We start from the raw sequence: 15009 nt of genomic DNA on the forward strand, positions 1-15009 counted from the left end.
GACCCACAGACTTAAGCAGTCTAGCAAGACAAATTCTCGGTTGGGCTACTTGTGATCCAGACATACTAGTAATTGTTGTGCATTATTACTGAGAGCAGTTGTGGTGTTAACCCTTGTTTTCTTTTTCTTGCTGCCTTTCTGCTCTTCCTTTTCTCTTTAGTCTCTTACTGTTTATTTCTGTGAGTTTGCAGTATGTCTGAGTTTTGGTTTTCCCCTGTCTGTCTTAATCTGTATTTCCATCACACCTCTGCCATTTCATTCCCTGGTATAGGGGGAGAGATTAAATCTGGCCAGGAGAATAGTAAGGTACAAGACTCCACCTTCAGGGGTAATTCAGAGGTTATTGGTATATTGATAACCATAGTATAGGAGCCCTTTGCCATGCTGGGGCAGCTGTGCTGGGGCTCAGGCTGCGGCGGCTGCTGCTGCGGTGGCTGCACACGGTGAAGGCTTCAAAGAAATGGTGCCCGGAGTAAGAGCAGATTGAGCTCTAGGCTCAATGGCAAGCCAAGATCTCATCTGCGCAAGCGCCACCTCCGGCCACAATTTTCCTGAAGTCAGTGGAGGGAAATCAATGAGCCGGAGGCAGCGCCTGCGCAGATTAGAGCTTGAACCGAGAGCTCCAACTGCACATGCGCCGACTCCAGGCGGCATTATTTGAAGTCCTCACCACCCAACCCCAGCGCCAGTAAAGCCGCCAGAGACCACGCGCAGACCCCGCACAGCTGCTGTAGCAGCTGGAGACCCTGCAGAGCAGCTGCTGACACTGCACAGCCAGCCCAGCAACAGCCTCCGCAGACCCCGCACCAGCCCAGCCACCGCAGCCCCTGCACAGCCACCGCAGCATTACCCTGGCCCCTTGCACCCCCTTTCCATCACTCCGGTAAGCTACATTCAGATTATAAGACGCACCAATCACTTTGCTCCCAAATTTTTAGGAGGAGAAGTGCGTCTTATAATCCGAAAAATACGGTAAGTTCTCACTGCTACTGCCTATTTTTATTGATATACTGGTAAAATAATTAGATTTATACAACAATTACAAATGTTTCAAGCAAAAATAAAATTTTATTTCAGGAAAATCAGAAACATTTTTTACATTCTATTTGCACGAAATAAATAAATTATTTTCCAATTGTGGCCAGCAATTATACAGTATATATACACACAAAATACGCTTTTTTTTTTTCCTATTTTTTTAGGACTATTTGTTCACGCAAGGCAGGCCTAAATATGGATGCCAAGTCAATGATGAAACACACTGTACAACAAAAAAAACCTTTAATGCTAAAAATAAGATAATTTCTTAATAAGATTAAAAAGAATCTTAAAAAAAACCTATGTTTGTCCTTAGCATTAAAAAAAAGAAAAATAAAAAAATTTAAAAAAAAGAAATAAATATATAAATAATTAAAGCTAGGGACTACACGGTAACTTTGGAAATTAAGTACAATGTGCGGCCGAAGATACCAATGCTACATCGCACCATAATGAAAGTGAACGCGGTCATGTTGTGACCATTAATGTTCTGCGAAAGCCACAAGTGACAAAAAGTCAAGCAGATTTGGGCTTCGGGTGAGTTTTACATAACAACAAAAAAAAGAAGACAATTGATATAAACATATATACATCATAAAGTTAGTGACGAGGAATCGCAGACATCTTATAAGAACGGGGCAGATGGCCGGCACTGCTAAACTCAGGAGTCAAGTCCAAGTCATCTGTGGCCACCACTGTGGTCAGGGTGAACTTCTGGAGGAGCGTGGTCAGGAACAGGAAAAGTTCCATTCGAGCCAAACCTTCTCCTATACAGATTCGTCTTCCTACAAATAAAACATATTTTTAAGAATTTTTGTTCAATTTTTTTTATGAAGATTAATTCTGTATGTAAATTATAGGATTGTTTTCTGAGGGCAATTACAAAAGGTTGGTCAATTCGTGACCCAGAACTAAAGATTATATTTTGTTAAAGAACTTGATCTTCCAAACAATTAACTCGTCTTCACCAATAACAAAGCTCATTTTACCTGCGGAGAACGGCAGAAAAGCTGCGTGCTTCTTCACCGCCCCCTTATCATCCAGGAACCGATCCGGCGAGAAGATCTCTGGTTGTGGAAACTGTTCAGGATCCTTTAGAACAGTCGTCAATAATGGGAAAACATTTGTTCCCTGAAGGATGAAGAAAGAAAAAATTTAGATTAATTCTTTATCTTAAAAAAGTTTTCCTAATGTTTCTATTTATCATTTCTGTTTTTTAAGTAGCACCAACATACTTCATAGTAATGTACAGAGACAGACATTTTTCACATCAGTCCTGGAGGAAACTGTACAAATATGGGCAGAACCTCAGCACAGTAAGATAACAGTAACCAGGGGTCAAACGATCACTGTCACAGGGATCGCAACTGCAACCGGGCCGAGGGGTGCAGGGGGCCTGCCGGCCCCAGCCCCTGTTTCAGCTAGATGTGCATCCGACGCTGTACATCAAGCTGAAATGCATCGCGGTGCAGAGACCCGTCGGGTCCCTATACTCCGATACACGCTGCTGGTCAAACAGAAGCCATCAGCTTTCATCTGTGTCCCAGTGACTGAGGGTGGCACATGGCAATGACGTCATGCGCACTATCATGCGCAATAGCACCGACACCGATGAAAGCTGCCGGCCACTGTGCGCTGGCTACACAGGAGGACCCTGCACAACATGGGAGCCAGGAAGAGGGAATGCAATGTTGTTGTTTTTTGTATTAGACAGAACGGAGACATATTTACCAGGAGGCGGACAGTAGATACCAGGAAGGGGATAGTATATATCAGCATGGGGACATATATACCATTACGGGGACAGTAGATACCAGGATGGGGACAGTATATACCAGGAGGGTGATAGTATATAAATTAAGAGGGATCCAGCAGGGGGACAGTATGCACCAGGAGGGCCCCAGGAGGGGGACAGTAGATACTAGGAGGGGGACAGTATATACAAGGAGGGGTTCAGGATGGGGACATACTGTATATACCAGGATAGTGACATATGTACCAGGATGGGGACATTTTTCAAAAGGATGGGGTTATATATCCACCAGGATGTGGGCCAGAATGGGGAACATATATACTAGGATGGAGGACATATATATCAGGATAGGGGGATATACTGTATATGCCAGGATGGGGACATACTTACCAGGATGGGAGGCATATACACCAGGATGGGGGACATATTTACAAGGAAGGAGACTAGGATGGGGAACATTAGAACATTGTGGGGGACATTACTACATAATGGGGGAGGGTCAACTCGTATATCTTTATAGGATTTAGAATGCTAAATGTATACATACATAGTTCCTAAAACAACAACAGAAAATGACTTCTGATTCGTTTTTGATGGTAAGATTAGAATCTTAACATTGAAAATTATGATGAATATTTTGCATCCAATGTTCTTTCTACGTTGGCCTAAATCTAGAGCTCATGTAAGCTATTGGTGGTTTCAATGGTTCTTCGGCGTTTACTCTTTCTACTCAATATCAATCCATGTTTTTGGCTCTTAGGTTTGGTTTACGTTACACTTAGGTTTTATGTCCAGCATACAGGTAGACAATGGGAGTGAATGTACACATATGCCCACAGTTGTATATATCTGAAGCATGTGTTTTGGTGGCAATGTGTATGTCAAATGTACACACAAACATGGGGTGAACTTTGCCTAAGAGACTAGCTAACAATTTTGGTGCCCATCCTTTCTTTGTGTTAGACTTTTACCTTGGGAATAGTATAATCTCGAAATAAGATGTTCTCTGTTGTAGAGTGAGGAACCCCGGTGGGAACAATATCACAGAACCGCTGGATCTCACAAATTACAGCTTCAGTGTAAGGTATGTTGGTTCGATCTTCTGCTGATGGCCGACGGTCACCTATCACGTAGTCAATTTCATCCTGGATTTTTGCTAAATGAGAATTAAATTGGAAGTTAATTAGCCTTCAAAGTTACCTAAGAGAAATGGGCGTCAAGGGGTGAGAAAATATATTTGTGCATGACCTGTAAACATCTATCAAGTGCCACCAATTTCTCATACCCAACCAGCCAGACGATCGGTGGTGCAAGAGCCAGTTTGACCTCCAAGAAGTCTGTTGCAACTAATTATAGGACTAATTATGAGATGGGTTCTATGGTTTATAGATGTTAGATGTTTCTGGTGCCATTTTTAAAGCCCCAGTCTCCTATCACGTATGCTACCTATTGTATCTTTGAGATACTACCCTGGTGCATTTTGTGGATCAATATTTTGTCTTCTGACCCAGCTTGTCTATCTCGTATTTCTCCTGATTAATCTCTGGATGTTTTGACACTTGAAATATAATGCGATTCTTAAAAATTGTGTAAAATTCTCTTCGACTCAGATTTGAATCTAAATGCAAATACGATCGTAACTTATTTACCTTGTATTTCAGGATATTTTAGTAGTGCGAGGAAGCCATATCGTAGGGTGGTACTGGTCGTCTCTGTCCCAGCAAAGAACAAGTTCATTGAAGACCCTAGAAGATTCTCATTATGGAATTCTGAGGATGGATTTTCTTTTTCCTGTAAAAAGACAAAAAACGAATTATGTTTATTAAGAGACATAGGTGGCATCTCAGAAAAAAAACTAATAAAACAACCACTAAGTAAGATTTCTGGTCATATACTGTATATCTATATATATAATTGCCTTATTCTGTCTGTCTGTCTGTCTGTCTGTCTGTCTATCTGTCTGTCTGTCTGTCATGCTCCGAAATTGTGTCCTTACGGTGACACAAAGCTGATTGGCCGCTGGGCTCGCCATGGCCCTGCCCCCCCACACGGATTGGCCTCTCGCCCCGGCTCTCTGCAGGCCCCGCCCCCTCACGCAATGCACGCTCGCTGTGGCCCAACTGACACGGGGCTCCGATTCCCAGGTGAGTACACACACATCAGATCACACTCACTCTCACACTCACCTCACACATCACAACATCCTGGGATATCGCTTGCTTCTACACCGGCTCCGTCAGGATCCCGGCAGCGCCAGACATAACCTTGCGATGCTGGGATCTTAACGGAGGCCGTGAAAGCTGGTAACCATTATACACATCGGGTAACTAAGGTCCCTTAGTTACCCGATGTGTATCATAGTTACCAGTGTACACCGGCTCACACTCACACACACATCACATCGCATCCACACATCAAGGTCCTGCAGCTGCAGAACATACATAACATAACAGCACACACACACACACACACACACAAATCAGATCACACTCACTCACACACACACATCACATCGCATCCAAATACTCACAACATCCTGGGATATCGCTTGCTTCTCGGCGGCGATATTGTGCTGTGAGCTTCCAGGACCTGACGGAGGATCACATGGCCAGAAGCATGTGATATCCCCGGATGTTGTGAGTATCAGCGCGTATGTGCAATATCGTCAGTGTCTGTGTGTGTGAGTGTATGCGATCGGGTGTGTGTGTGAGTGGATGCGATCGGGTGTGTGTGTGAGTGGATGCGATCGGGTGTGTGTGAGTGTATGCGATCGGGTGTGTGTGTGAGTGGATGCGATCGGGTGTGTGTGTGAGTGTATGCGATCGGGTGTGTGTGTGAGTGGATGCGATCGGGTGTGTGTGTGAGTGTATGCGATCGGGTGTGTGTGAGTGTATGCGATCGGGTGTGTGTGTGAGTGGATGCGATCGGGTGTGTGTGTGAGTGTATGCGATCGGGTGTGTGTGTGAGTGGATGCGATCGGTTGTGTGTGTGAGTGGATGCGATCGGGTGTGGGTGAGTGTCGGCAGAGGAGCACGGCGTGCTGGAGGAGGCTGGGAGCAGAGAGGCTGATCTTGGGGAAGGCTGGGAGGGGGGGGCTGATGCTGAGGGAGGCTGGAAGGAGAGAGGCTGAGCAAACGTGCTCCATCCGCCATACTGCGCACTCCCCATCGTGCTGCATCCCCCATGCTGCGCACTCCCAAACGTGGTCCATCCGCCATGCTGCGCACTCCCAAACGTGGTCCATCCGCCATGCTGCGCACTCCCAAACGTGGTCCATCCGCCATGCTGCGCACTCCCAAACGTGCTCCATCCGCCATGCTGCGCACCCCCTATCATGCTCCATCCGCCATGCTGCGCACTCCCAAACGTGCTCCACCCGCCATGCTGCGCACTCCCAAACGTGCTCCATCCGCCATGCTGCGCACTCCCAAACGTGCTCCATCCGCCATGCTGCGCACTCCCAAACGTGCTCCATCCGCCATACTGCGCACTCCCCATCGTGCACCATCCGGCATGCTGCGCACTCCTAAGCGGATGGAGCATGATGGGGGGTGCGCAGCATGGCGGATGGAGCACGTTTGGGAGTGCGCAGCATGGCGGATGGAGCGCGTTTGGGAGTGCGCAGCATGACGGATGGAGCACGTTTGGGAGTGCGCAGCATGACGGATGGAGCATGTTTGGGAGTGCGCAGCATGCCGGATGGTGCACGATGGGGAGTGCGCAGTATGGCGGATGGAGCACGTTTGGGAGTGCGCAGTATGGCGGTTGGAGCACGTTTCGGAGTGCGCAGCATGGCGGATGGAGCACGTTTGGGAGTGCGCAGCATGGCGGATGGACCACGTTTGCGAGCGCGCAGCATGGCGGATGGAGCACGTTTGGGAGTGCGCAGCATGGCGGATGGAGCACGTTTGGAAGTGCGCAGCATGGCGGATGGAGCACGTTTGGGAGTGCGCAGCATGGCGGATGGAGCACGTTTGGGAGTGCGCAGCATGCCGGATGGTGCACGATGGGGAGTGCGCAGTATGGCGGATGGAGCACGTTTGGGAGTGCGCAGCATGGCGGATGGAGCACGTTTGGGAGTGCGCAGCATGGCGGATGGACCACGTTTGGGAGTGCGCAGCATGGCGGATGGAGCACGTTTGGGAGTGCGCAGCATGGCGGATGGAGCACGTTTGGGAGTGCGCAGCATGGCGGGTGGAGCACGTTTGGGAGTGCGCAGCATGGCGGATGGAGCATGATAGGGGGTGCGCAGCATGGCGGATGGAGCACGTTTGGGAGTGCGCAGCATGGCGGATGGAGCACGTTTGGGAGTGTGCAGCATGGCGGATAGAGCACGATGGGGAGTGCACAGTATGGCGGATGAAGCACGTTTGGGAGTGCGCAGTATGGCGGATGGAGCACGTTTCGGAGTGCGCAGCATGGCGGATGGAGCACGTTTGGGAGTGCGCAGCATGGCGGATGGACCACGTTTGGGAGTGCGCAGCATGGCGGATGGAGCACGTTTGGGAGTGCGCAGCATGGCGGATGGAGCACGTTTGGGAGTGCGCAGCATGGCGGGTGGAGCACGTTTGGGAGTGCGCAGCATGGCGGATGGAGCATGATAGGGGGTGCGCAGCATGGCGGATGGAGCACGTTTGGGAGTGCGCAGCATGGCGGATGGAGCACGTTTGGGAGTGTGCAGCATGGCGGATAGAGCACGATGGGGAGTGCGCAGCATGGCGGATGGAGCACGTTTGGGAGTGCGCAGCATGGGGGATGCAGCACGATGGGGAGTGCGCAGTATGGCGGATGGAGCACGTTTGGGAGTGCGCAGCATGGCGGATGGACCACGTTTGGAAGTGCGCAGCATGGCGGATGGAGCACGTTTGGGAGTGCGCAGCATGGGGGATGCAGCACGATGGGGGGTGCGCAGCATGGGGGATGGAGCACGATGGGAGGTGCACACCTCCCCCCAACACACACACACACGCGCACTGCACAACACACACACACTAGGAATCACAAACAACGCCCTACACAGACACCCACACACACAGACAACGCTGCACACACAAATATACGCACATACTGCACAACACACACATTGCTCAAAACATACCTCCCCCCAAAACACACCACACCCACACAAACCGCACAACACACACACACACACACAACGCTACAGACACACAGCGCTCCACAAACAACGCAACACACGCAACACACATACAACACCGCTCTCACCCCCCGCGACACTCAGAACATGTACAGCGCCCTACACAAACACTTGGTAACTACACACAACAACATCTATATATATATATATATAACAAAAATCATACATGAACTACACAATACGTAAATTCTAGAATACCCGATGCGTAGAATCGGGCCACCTTCTAGTATCATATAACTTTTTAATATTGACTAGTTAAGTCTTAATGAAACTCTTAACAACAAATCTCTAAAAACAAGAATATTTAATTTATGTACCTGTTGCATCTTAACCAAAAAACAATCAATAAAGTGCCGTGTAGAGTCGGGGTTGAGGGTCTTCACACTTTCATTCACCTCCTCTTGGATAAATGCTCTGAGGTCGAACAGGTGCTGAATACCTTTCTGGTGAGGACCAGGAATATGGTGCATAACTCCATGAAAGAAGGAGAAAATCTAAAATAGGACAATTGACCAAGTTAGCGAAGGATTCTGATCTAGTGTCGAAAAGTCATTTTGAAGGCAACTTCTTTAAAAAAAAAGAGTGAAAAGTAAAACAATGGTACTCACCAAACCCCATACAGAATTCATGAATCGCACAGCCCCAGTGACATTTTTAAGAAGAGACAAAAATCGTTCATCTTTGTAACTAAATCTCTTGCCCAATAGAACGGAGCAGATAATGTTGGATACGGCACAACCTAGGAAAAAAGTTGGGTCAAACAGTTCCCCTATAGAGAAGAAGAAAAGGATAAATTATAATAATATAATTTAATAAAGGTGACTTCTACTCTCTTTTCCTTTGCGTTGACCCTATAACGCATGGCTAAGGACATTAGTTTAGGGAATTTTAGAGACTTGTTTACGAAGAACAACTGGGCATTAATCGTTTTGTGTCAAGCAACTGAATTGAGTTAGACTTGGATTATATACGGTAATACAGGCTATGGAAACATTCTGCAAATTTGGGGGATTGATAACTCAAACACCATTGGCACACTTAAAGGGAACTTGTTGCCTCATTTTCGGCTGCAAACTGCACCCTAGTTATAAAAAATGAAATATAAACCAATGCAGACTTAATTACTGGTGAAGAGTCTTTTGGGTAGACTTCCTCTTCTAAGGTGTCATGGAGTCTGGTACCAAAACATGCCCTTCCTGGCCTGACGAGCATAACCACTGTTTCATATTCTCCTACCATCTTTTTAGTGGAGAACATCTCTGTTTAATACCACCACTTTCTCCAAACCGGCCAGACAGATGGGTGGTACAAGAGCCAGTTTGACGTATCCTCCAGGTGGTCTGGCTGACCAGCCAATGGTTTGGAGCTAGTTATCAGACTAATTATGAGATGGGTTTTGTGGTCTATAGATGATTCTGGTGCTCTTTTAAACCCCCAGTCTCCTATCGCGTATGCTACCTATTGGACTTTTGTGATACTACCATGGAGCATTTTTGTGGATCAATATCTTGTCTTCTGACCCAGCTGTCTATCTCAGAATTCTCCTGATTAATCGCTTAATGGTTTGACCCTTGGGATGTCTAATGTGGAACACATCCTGGACCCCAACTCATCTTTCCTTGTCTATGCCTTTGTAACACATTTTCGACTACAATGACTAGTTGCATAATGTAGAGACACGTATGGCACATGACATTTTTCCACACCTTCAGTTTTCCCGAATTCTTCCACTAAAAACTGGGCCTCCTCCTGGATTCTCTCTTCTATGCTCCTCTTGCCCATCCCGAAGTTTCTAAGGGTGGTAAGTGCAAAGCGTCTCATCTGCTTCCAGCGATCTCCATTGCTGCCTATGATTCCTAGAAGAGAAAATACTCAGGTGGGTTTCCTAAATGGGACAAGTCTAAGTTGGACAAGTCTAATGAAAGGGCATCTTACCATATCCCTTCATCACATATTCCGGCACTGCCATCTTCCCTCTCCCACTGAACACATCCTTATTGTCTACTAAGGCCTCTTTTACCGCATCATATCCACAAATCACCACAGTTGGGTGAGATCCAAAATATATAGTGAATATTGGACCATATTTTTTCTGGAACTGTGAAGAAAATAAAAAAGTAGGTGATAATACAGAAATTCATAATGTACTTAAAACAATTATATACCTCCCAAGTGACCCAAATCCAGCAGGTCAGTCCTGAATTTGGGGACCAGTCCCACTAGATTTGGAATATGTCCTGACTTTAAATGTATCAGGGTTCTCTGGTCACATAGACAGTTGAATATAATGGTGGAACAGGGAGCCGTCACTCTCCTGCTCCACCATGCCATCTAGGGAGAGATTGAAGGACCTGGAGGGACCTTCAGGTCACATGACATTCTAAGATTATGTGACTGAGCAGCAGAGACGTCTCAGTAATAGAGGAACAGGGATGTGACAGATAAGAGCTAAGCTTGTGTGGGGGCTACTATGGGGGACTTTATACTGTGTGCATGGAGTGTATTGTAAGAAGAACTATAAGGGGCACAATACCCTTGGGGGTGGCATCAAACTATGGAGAACTGTGGAGGAATCATAGTGTAGGGGGCATGATAAAAGGAATTTTTATATATTTTTGGAGTACAATGTCTATGTAATGATAAGATATTGTAAAGGAATGGGTTAATCCTGTGGTGCCGGTGGATAGGAAGAACAAGCTGAATAATCTCAAAGTATGGGGGTTTTTTTTGTCAACGCGTTTCGGAATCACCAGATTCCTTCATCAGGACATTCACATTGGTAATGTCTGGTAACTCCGAAACACGTTGACAAATAAGTCACACGCCAGGATTATTCGTCTTGTTCTACTCGTCTACCAGCAGTGCAGGATTAACCCCTTCCTTCCCAATCTTTATTGTCAAATCCAGTGGGGGTCTGCAGCAGCCTGTGTAAGCCATTTTACTGGTTGGATCTCACAACCACATCAGGTGGGAACCTGTCTTGATTTCTAAGCCCTTCTTATCTCAGACAAGACCCTATGGCCCTCCTTGTCTCTCCAGTTTCATATCTCATGATATCTCAAGATATTGAAGTCAATGATGGTTGTGTAGGGTTATGTCTTGTATAGGATTCCGGGTAGCTTATGACACGGAGTTGCCAATAAGAAGACCTTCATGAAGACGAGGTATATATAACTTTTTGGGTGGGGTAGGTACCCTCTCTTTGAGTGGCATTTTATATACCATTATTGGTCCATTCTTCTACATGTCTACTCTTACATTGTGTGTATATAATATATACATTTCACGCTTCTTATCCCCAAGACCCTTCAGATGGCCGGCATCAGCTCTGTTATTCTTACTCTCCAGCACGAGGGATTTCCTCTACAACATGTGGTAGACACAACACATTGTAGATGAAGTTAATGAGTGAACAGAGTCCAGTGAAGAAATCCCTGGTAATAACGCAAGGGTCACGCCATGGCTGTCAAACAGTAGAGGACGGACCCCGGCACGTCACATTCCAGGTCCTCATCCCTGGATCATGTCCACCTCTCCTGACCTGGTGTTTTCATTACTCCACAAACTGTGTTTTGGGTGTTTTTTTTTGTATAATGTAAATTGAACCAATTTTACACACAATTAGAATATGGGGGAATTTCATTAAGTCTAAAAGTCATGGGTCTAATGATTTGAACTAACGGCATCATAAAGATTCTAATTGGTTGCTATGGGTAACAAACATTCCATTATGTTTAAAGAATTTACTGTCTTTTTTTTACTCATGAATGGAAAAAAGGTCCCTTTAAGGAGTAATCATCATTTTATTATTATTTTTTGGGGAGAATTCAATACTACTCATGAAAAAAAGAGACTTTGTAAGATGTATGATCAGGGAAATCTACTTCTTTCTCATCTTGGAATGATTTTTTCCTTCTCAAAGTTCTCAATTAATATAATATCTATCCTCAATTTCTCATTGCTGAGATAATTGATGGCAGTTGGTGCTCATAATGTTTTATGGATGACTCATTTTAGGAGAACATACAGCGGAATGTCTGTATTTGCCTATAGATCCTTTTCCATAGCACTTTATAAGCACCAACTGTCATTTCCTATCTCAGTAATGGGAAAGTCTGTGTTCATTGAATGCAGATGTTATCCATGAATGGCTGTGTCTGGTATGGTAGTTTGCTGCTCAATCCCTCTCCCTTGAGTTTGCTGAGCGACAGTACCAGATACATCCCATGGACATCAACGGAGCTGTTTCTGGAAAAAGCACTTTTTTTTCTACTCCTGTACACTTGATGACATAATTAAAGAATATGGTTATCTTTAGGTGCATTTTAAATGTATATATATATATACACAACATAATATATATATATATATATACACATAGACAGTATAATATTATAATATATATATATATATATATATATATATATATTTATATATATATATATATATATATATATATATATATATATATATATCTGTTGCTTAGGTGTTCCCATTCTTTTTTTTTAATATATATATATATATATATTAAAAAAAAATAATGGGAACACCTAAACAACACAATCGTATACTGTATATATCTATCTATCTATCTATATATTGTGTATAATATATATATATATATATATATATATATGTATGTATAAAATATATATATGTATATATATTTAAAATATGAATTTTATATATATATATATATATATATATATATATATATATAAAATTCATTTTTACAATTTGATTTGCATAAAAATGTTGTGCTCTTTGCTTTATAAAGCTTCTGTGTTGATCTGTCTTTTGCCGGTTGCAGAATGAGTTAACTGACAGTTCATCAGTGAGCTCTTTTTTGAGCAATAGTTTATAACTCCTAGGGTATATCCGCACATTGAGCATTTAGTTGCAGAAATTTCTGTATCATTTCTGCATCTCTTGGCAGAAAAGTTGCACAGTAAAAACACGATTTTTGTCTCATTTTTCGCAAGTCTTTTTAAAGCTTTCAATGGGGAAAAATGTTACAAAAACGCTGAATAAATTAACATGCTGCAGATTATTTTCTGCACCAAATCTGCAATAAAAAAACACCCTCACCATGTGCACTACACTTCAGGATTCAGTGACTTTTCTGGTTTAAGTATTAGCTTGCATGGTTTTTTTTTACAAATCACATAAAAAAGCGCTAAAAACTCTCACATATAGTCCTTCTCTCAGATGATTCATGACAGCCTGATAAATCAGGTGAGAGGAGCTCAGAAGAAAAATAAAAGATATAACCTCTCATATCAGAGCAATCTCACTGACCGATTCTCAGTTAACTCCTGTAACTAGCCATAGACCGTGCAACAGCATAGAGTCAAATGAAGCAAAATTTGTAATTAAATCCAATTGCAAATAATTTTTTTGCAAATAAAAAATGCACTTTACAGAAAAAAATCTTTATATCCGATAAAGTGACATCTAATAAAATAAATAAATACATAAATTAAATAATAAAAACGTCTCTAGAATGTATACTATTTTTGCATAAATCCAATTATATGTATTAATTACCCTAATTTTTTTTATAAATAAATTAATTAATAAAAAAGTCTCTAGAATTTATATTATTTTTGCATCAATCCAGTTTTATGTATTAATTACCCTACATTTTTTTTATAAATAAATTAATTAATAAAAAAGTCTCTAGAATTTATACTATTTTTGCATAAATTCAGTTTTATGTATTAATTACCCTAAATTTTTTTTTATAAATAAATTAATAAAAAAGTCTCTAGAATTTATACTATTTTTGCATAAATCCAGTTTTATGTATTAATTACCCTACTTTTTTTTTTATAAATAAATTAATTAATAAAAATGTCTCTAGAATTTACACTATTTTTGCATAAATCCAGTTTCACATATTAATTACCCTAATTTTTTACCTGTTGGAGTGAAAGCAAAAACTCTTGAGGTTTTATTTGGAGAATGTTACCAATCACTGGGAACGGACGGGGTCCCGGAGGCAGGTGTAGAGGGTCCTTAGGTTTTCCTTTGACCCATATTGTCCAGACCAGACATAATAAGACAAGGAGGAGGACAGTCGTGGCTAGGAGCATGCTGATGAGTGTGGGTCTCTCTTGGAAAGGTGTAATGCTGCTCATCTCTGGAGGGCTGTTATATACAACCTCCAAGGTGGGGACTCGGGTGATCCCGGCTCATGTCCTCCGGGTCATGGAACCAGGGGCTGGGAACCAAATAATTTAGCACTGAGTAATTTTGGCAATTATTCGTATTATTTTGAAATGTACAGAGCACATACCGAGCGGATTACCTAATACAACTAGTGACAACATCTCTAAGAGATAACAGCGCTCAGACCTCTGTCCATTCACCCAACGCTGAGTCAAATCTACAGAAATGTCACTTTTCAGGCAAATACCTCTTGGAATCCACTTAAGTAATAAAAAACAACATAAATAATGAAATACGCTGCGCACACGCTCCTTCTTTTCAGTTCCTTTTCAGGGTTCCGAAGCAACAAATCAGTTAAAAGAGGAAACCTGAACATTCTTCTGGCGGCTTCTGCTTAGAAGTCGGTCACTATCAATATACGCAAATTAAAAAAATAAAATTAAAGCAGCAAAGAAAAAAAAACGTAAAAAAAGCTGTAAAAAATACATATTTTGCAGGAGAAACTCAGTGTGTACGCTATGTGCACATACTCTTAAAGGGTTTTAAACAAATGCCCATTGATTATTAAATCACAGGAATTCCACACTGATCAGTACTAAGCTATGTTAGAAATAGACAGCGCCTCCGCAGGAGAAATGAAGCATTACATGATACCCAATAATGGGCAGTTATGTATTCCTCCAAAGCCAAAGATGCTCTTTGTAGCTCCCCTTTGGTTAATCTTTGGGGGTCCTGAATGGGCTCCCCCTCTCAAACTCTGAATTCCCAAAAAGATATTATGAAAATGAGTTTTCTGAAGTTAGGAGTACTTTTTTGCTTTGCCAATTTGTATATTATATTATTTTATTAATGTTATTTATTTGTTTTTTTTAAAAGATCACTTTGGGGACGT

The 15009-nt window shown here is 43.1% G+C and overlaps 1 protein-coding gene across 1 annotated transcript; it reads right to left on the reverse strand.

Moving 5' to 3' along the window:
- Positions 1-1101: 1101 nt before the first annotated feature.
- On the reverse strand, positions 1102-14041 carry LOC142251056 (cytochrome P450 2B11-like). The gene is made up of 9 exons (XM_075323557.1): positions 13868-14041; positions 9882-10044; positions 9653-9802; positions 8555-8715; positions 8264-8440; positions 4441-4582; positions 3763-3947; positions 2028-2169; positions 1102-1823 (listed from the first exon to the last, which is right to left on the reverse strand). Exons 1-9 carry the CDS (start codon positions 14039-14041, stop codon positions 1639-1641), a joined length of 1479 nt encoding a protein of 492 aa, XP_075179672.1. The 3' UTR covers positions 1102-1638.
- Between the last annotated feature and the right edge of the window lie 968 nt (positions 14042-15009).

Source organism: Anomaloglossus baeobatrachus, chromosome 9 (genome assembly GCF_048569485.1).
Source record: "Anomaloglossus baeobatrachus isolate aAnoBae1 chromosome 9, aAnoBae1.hap1, whole genome shotgun sequence".
NCBI classification, from domain to species: Eukaryota; Metazoa; Chordata; class Amphibia; order Anura; family Aromobatidae; genus Anomaloglossus; species Anomaloglossus baeobatrachus.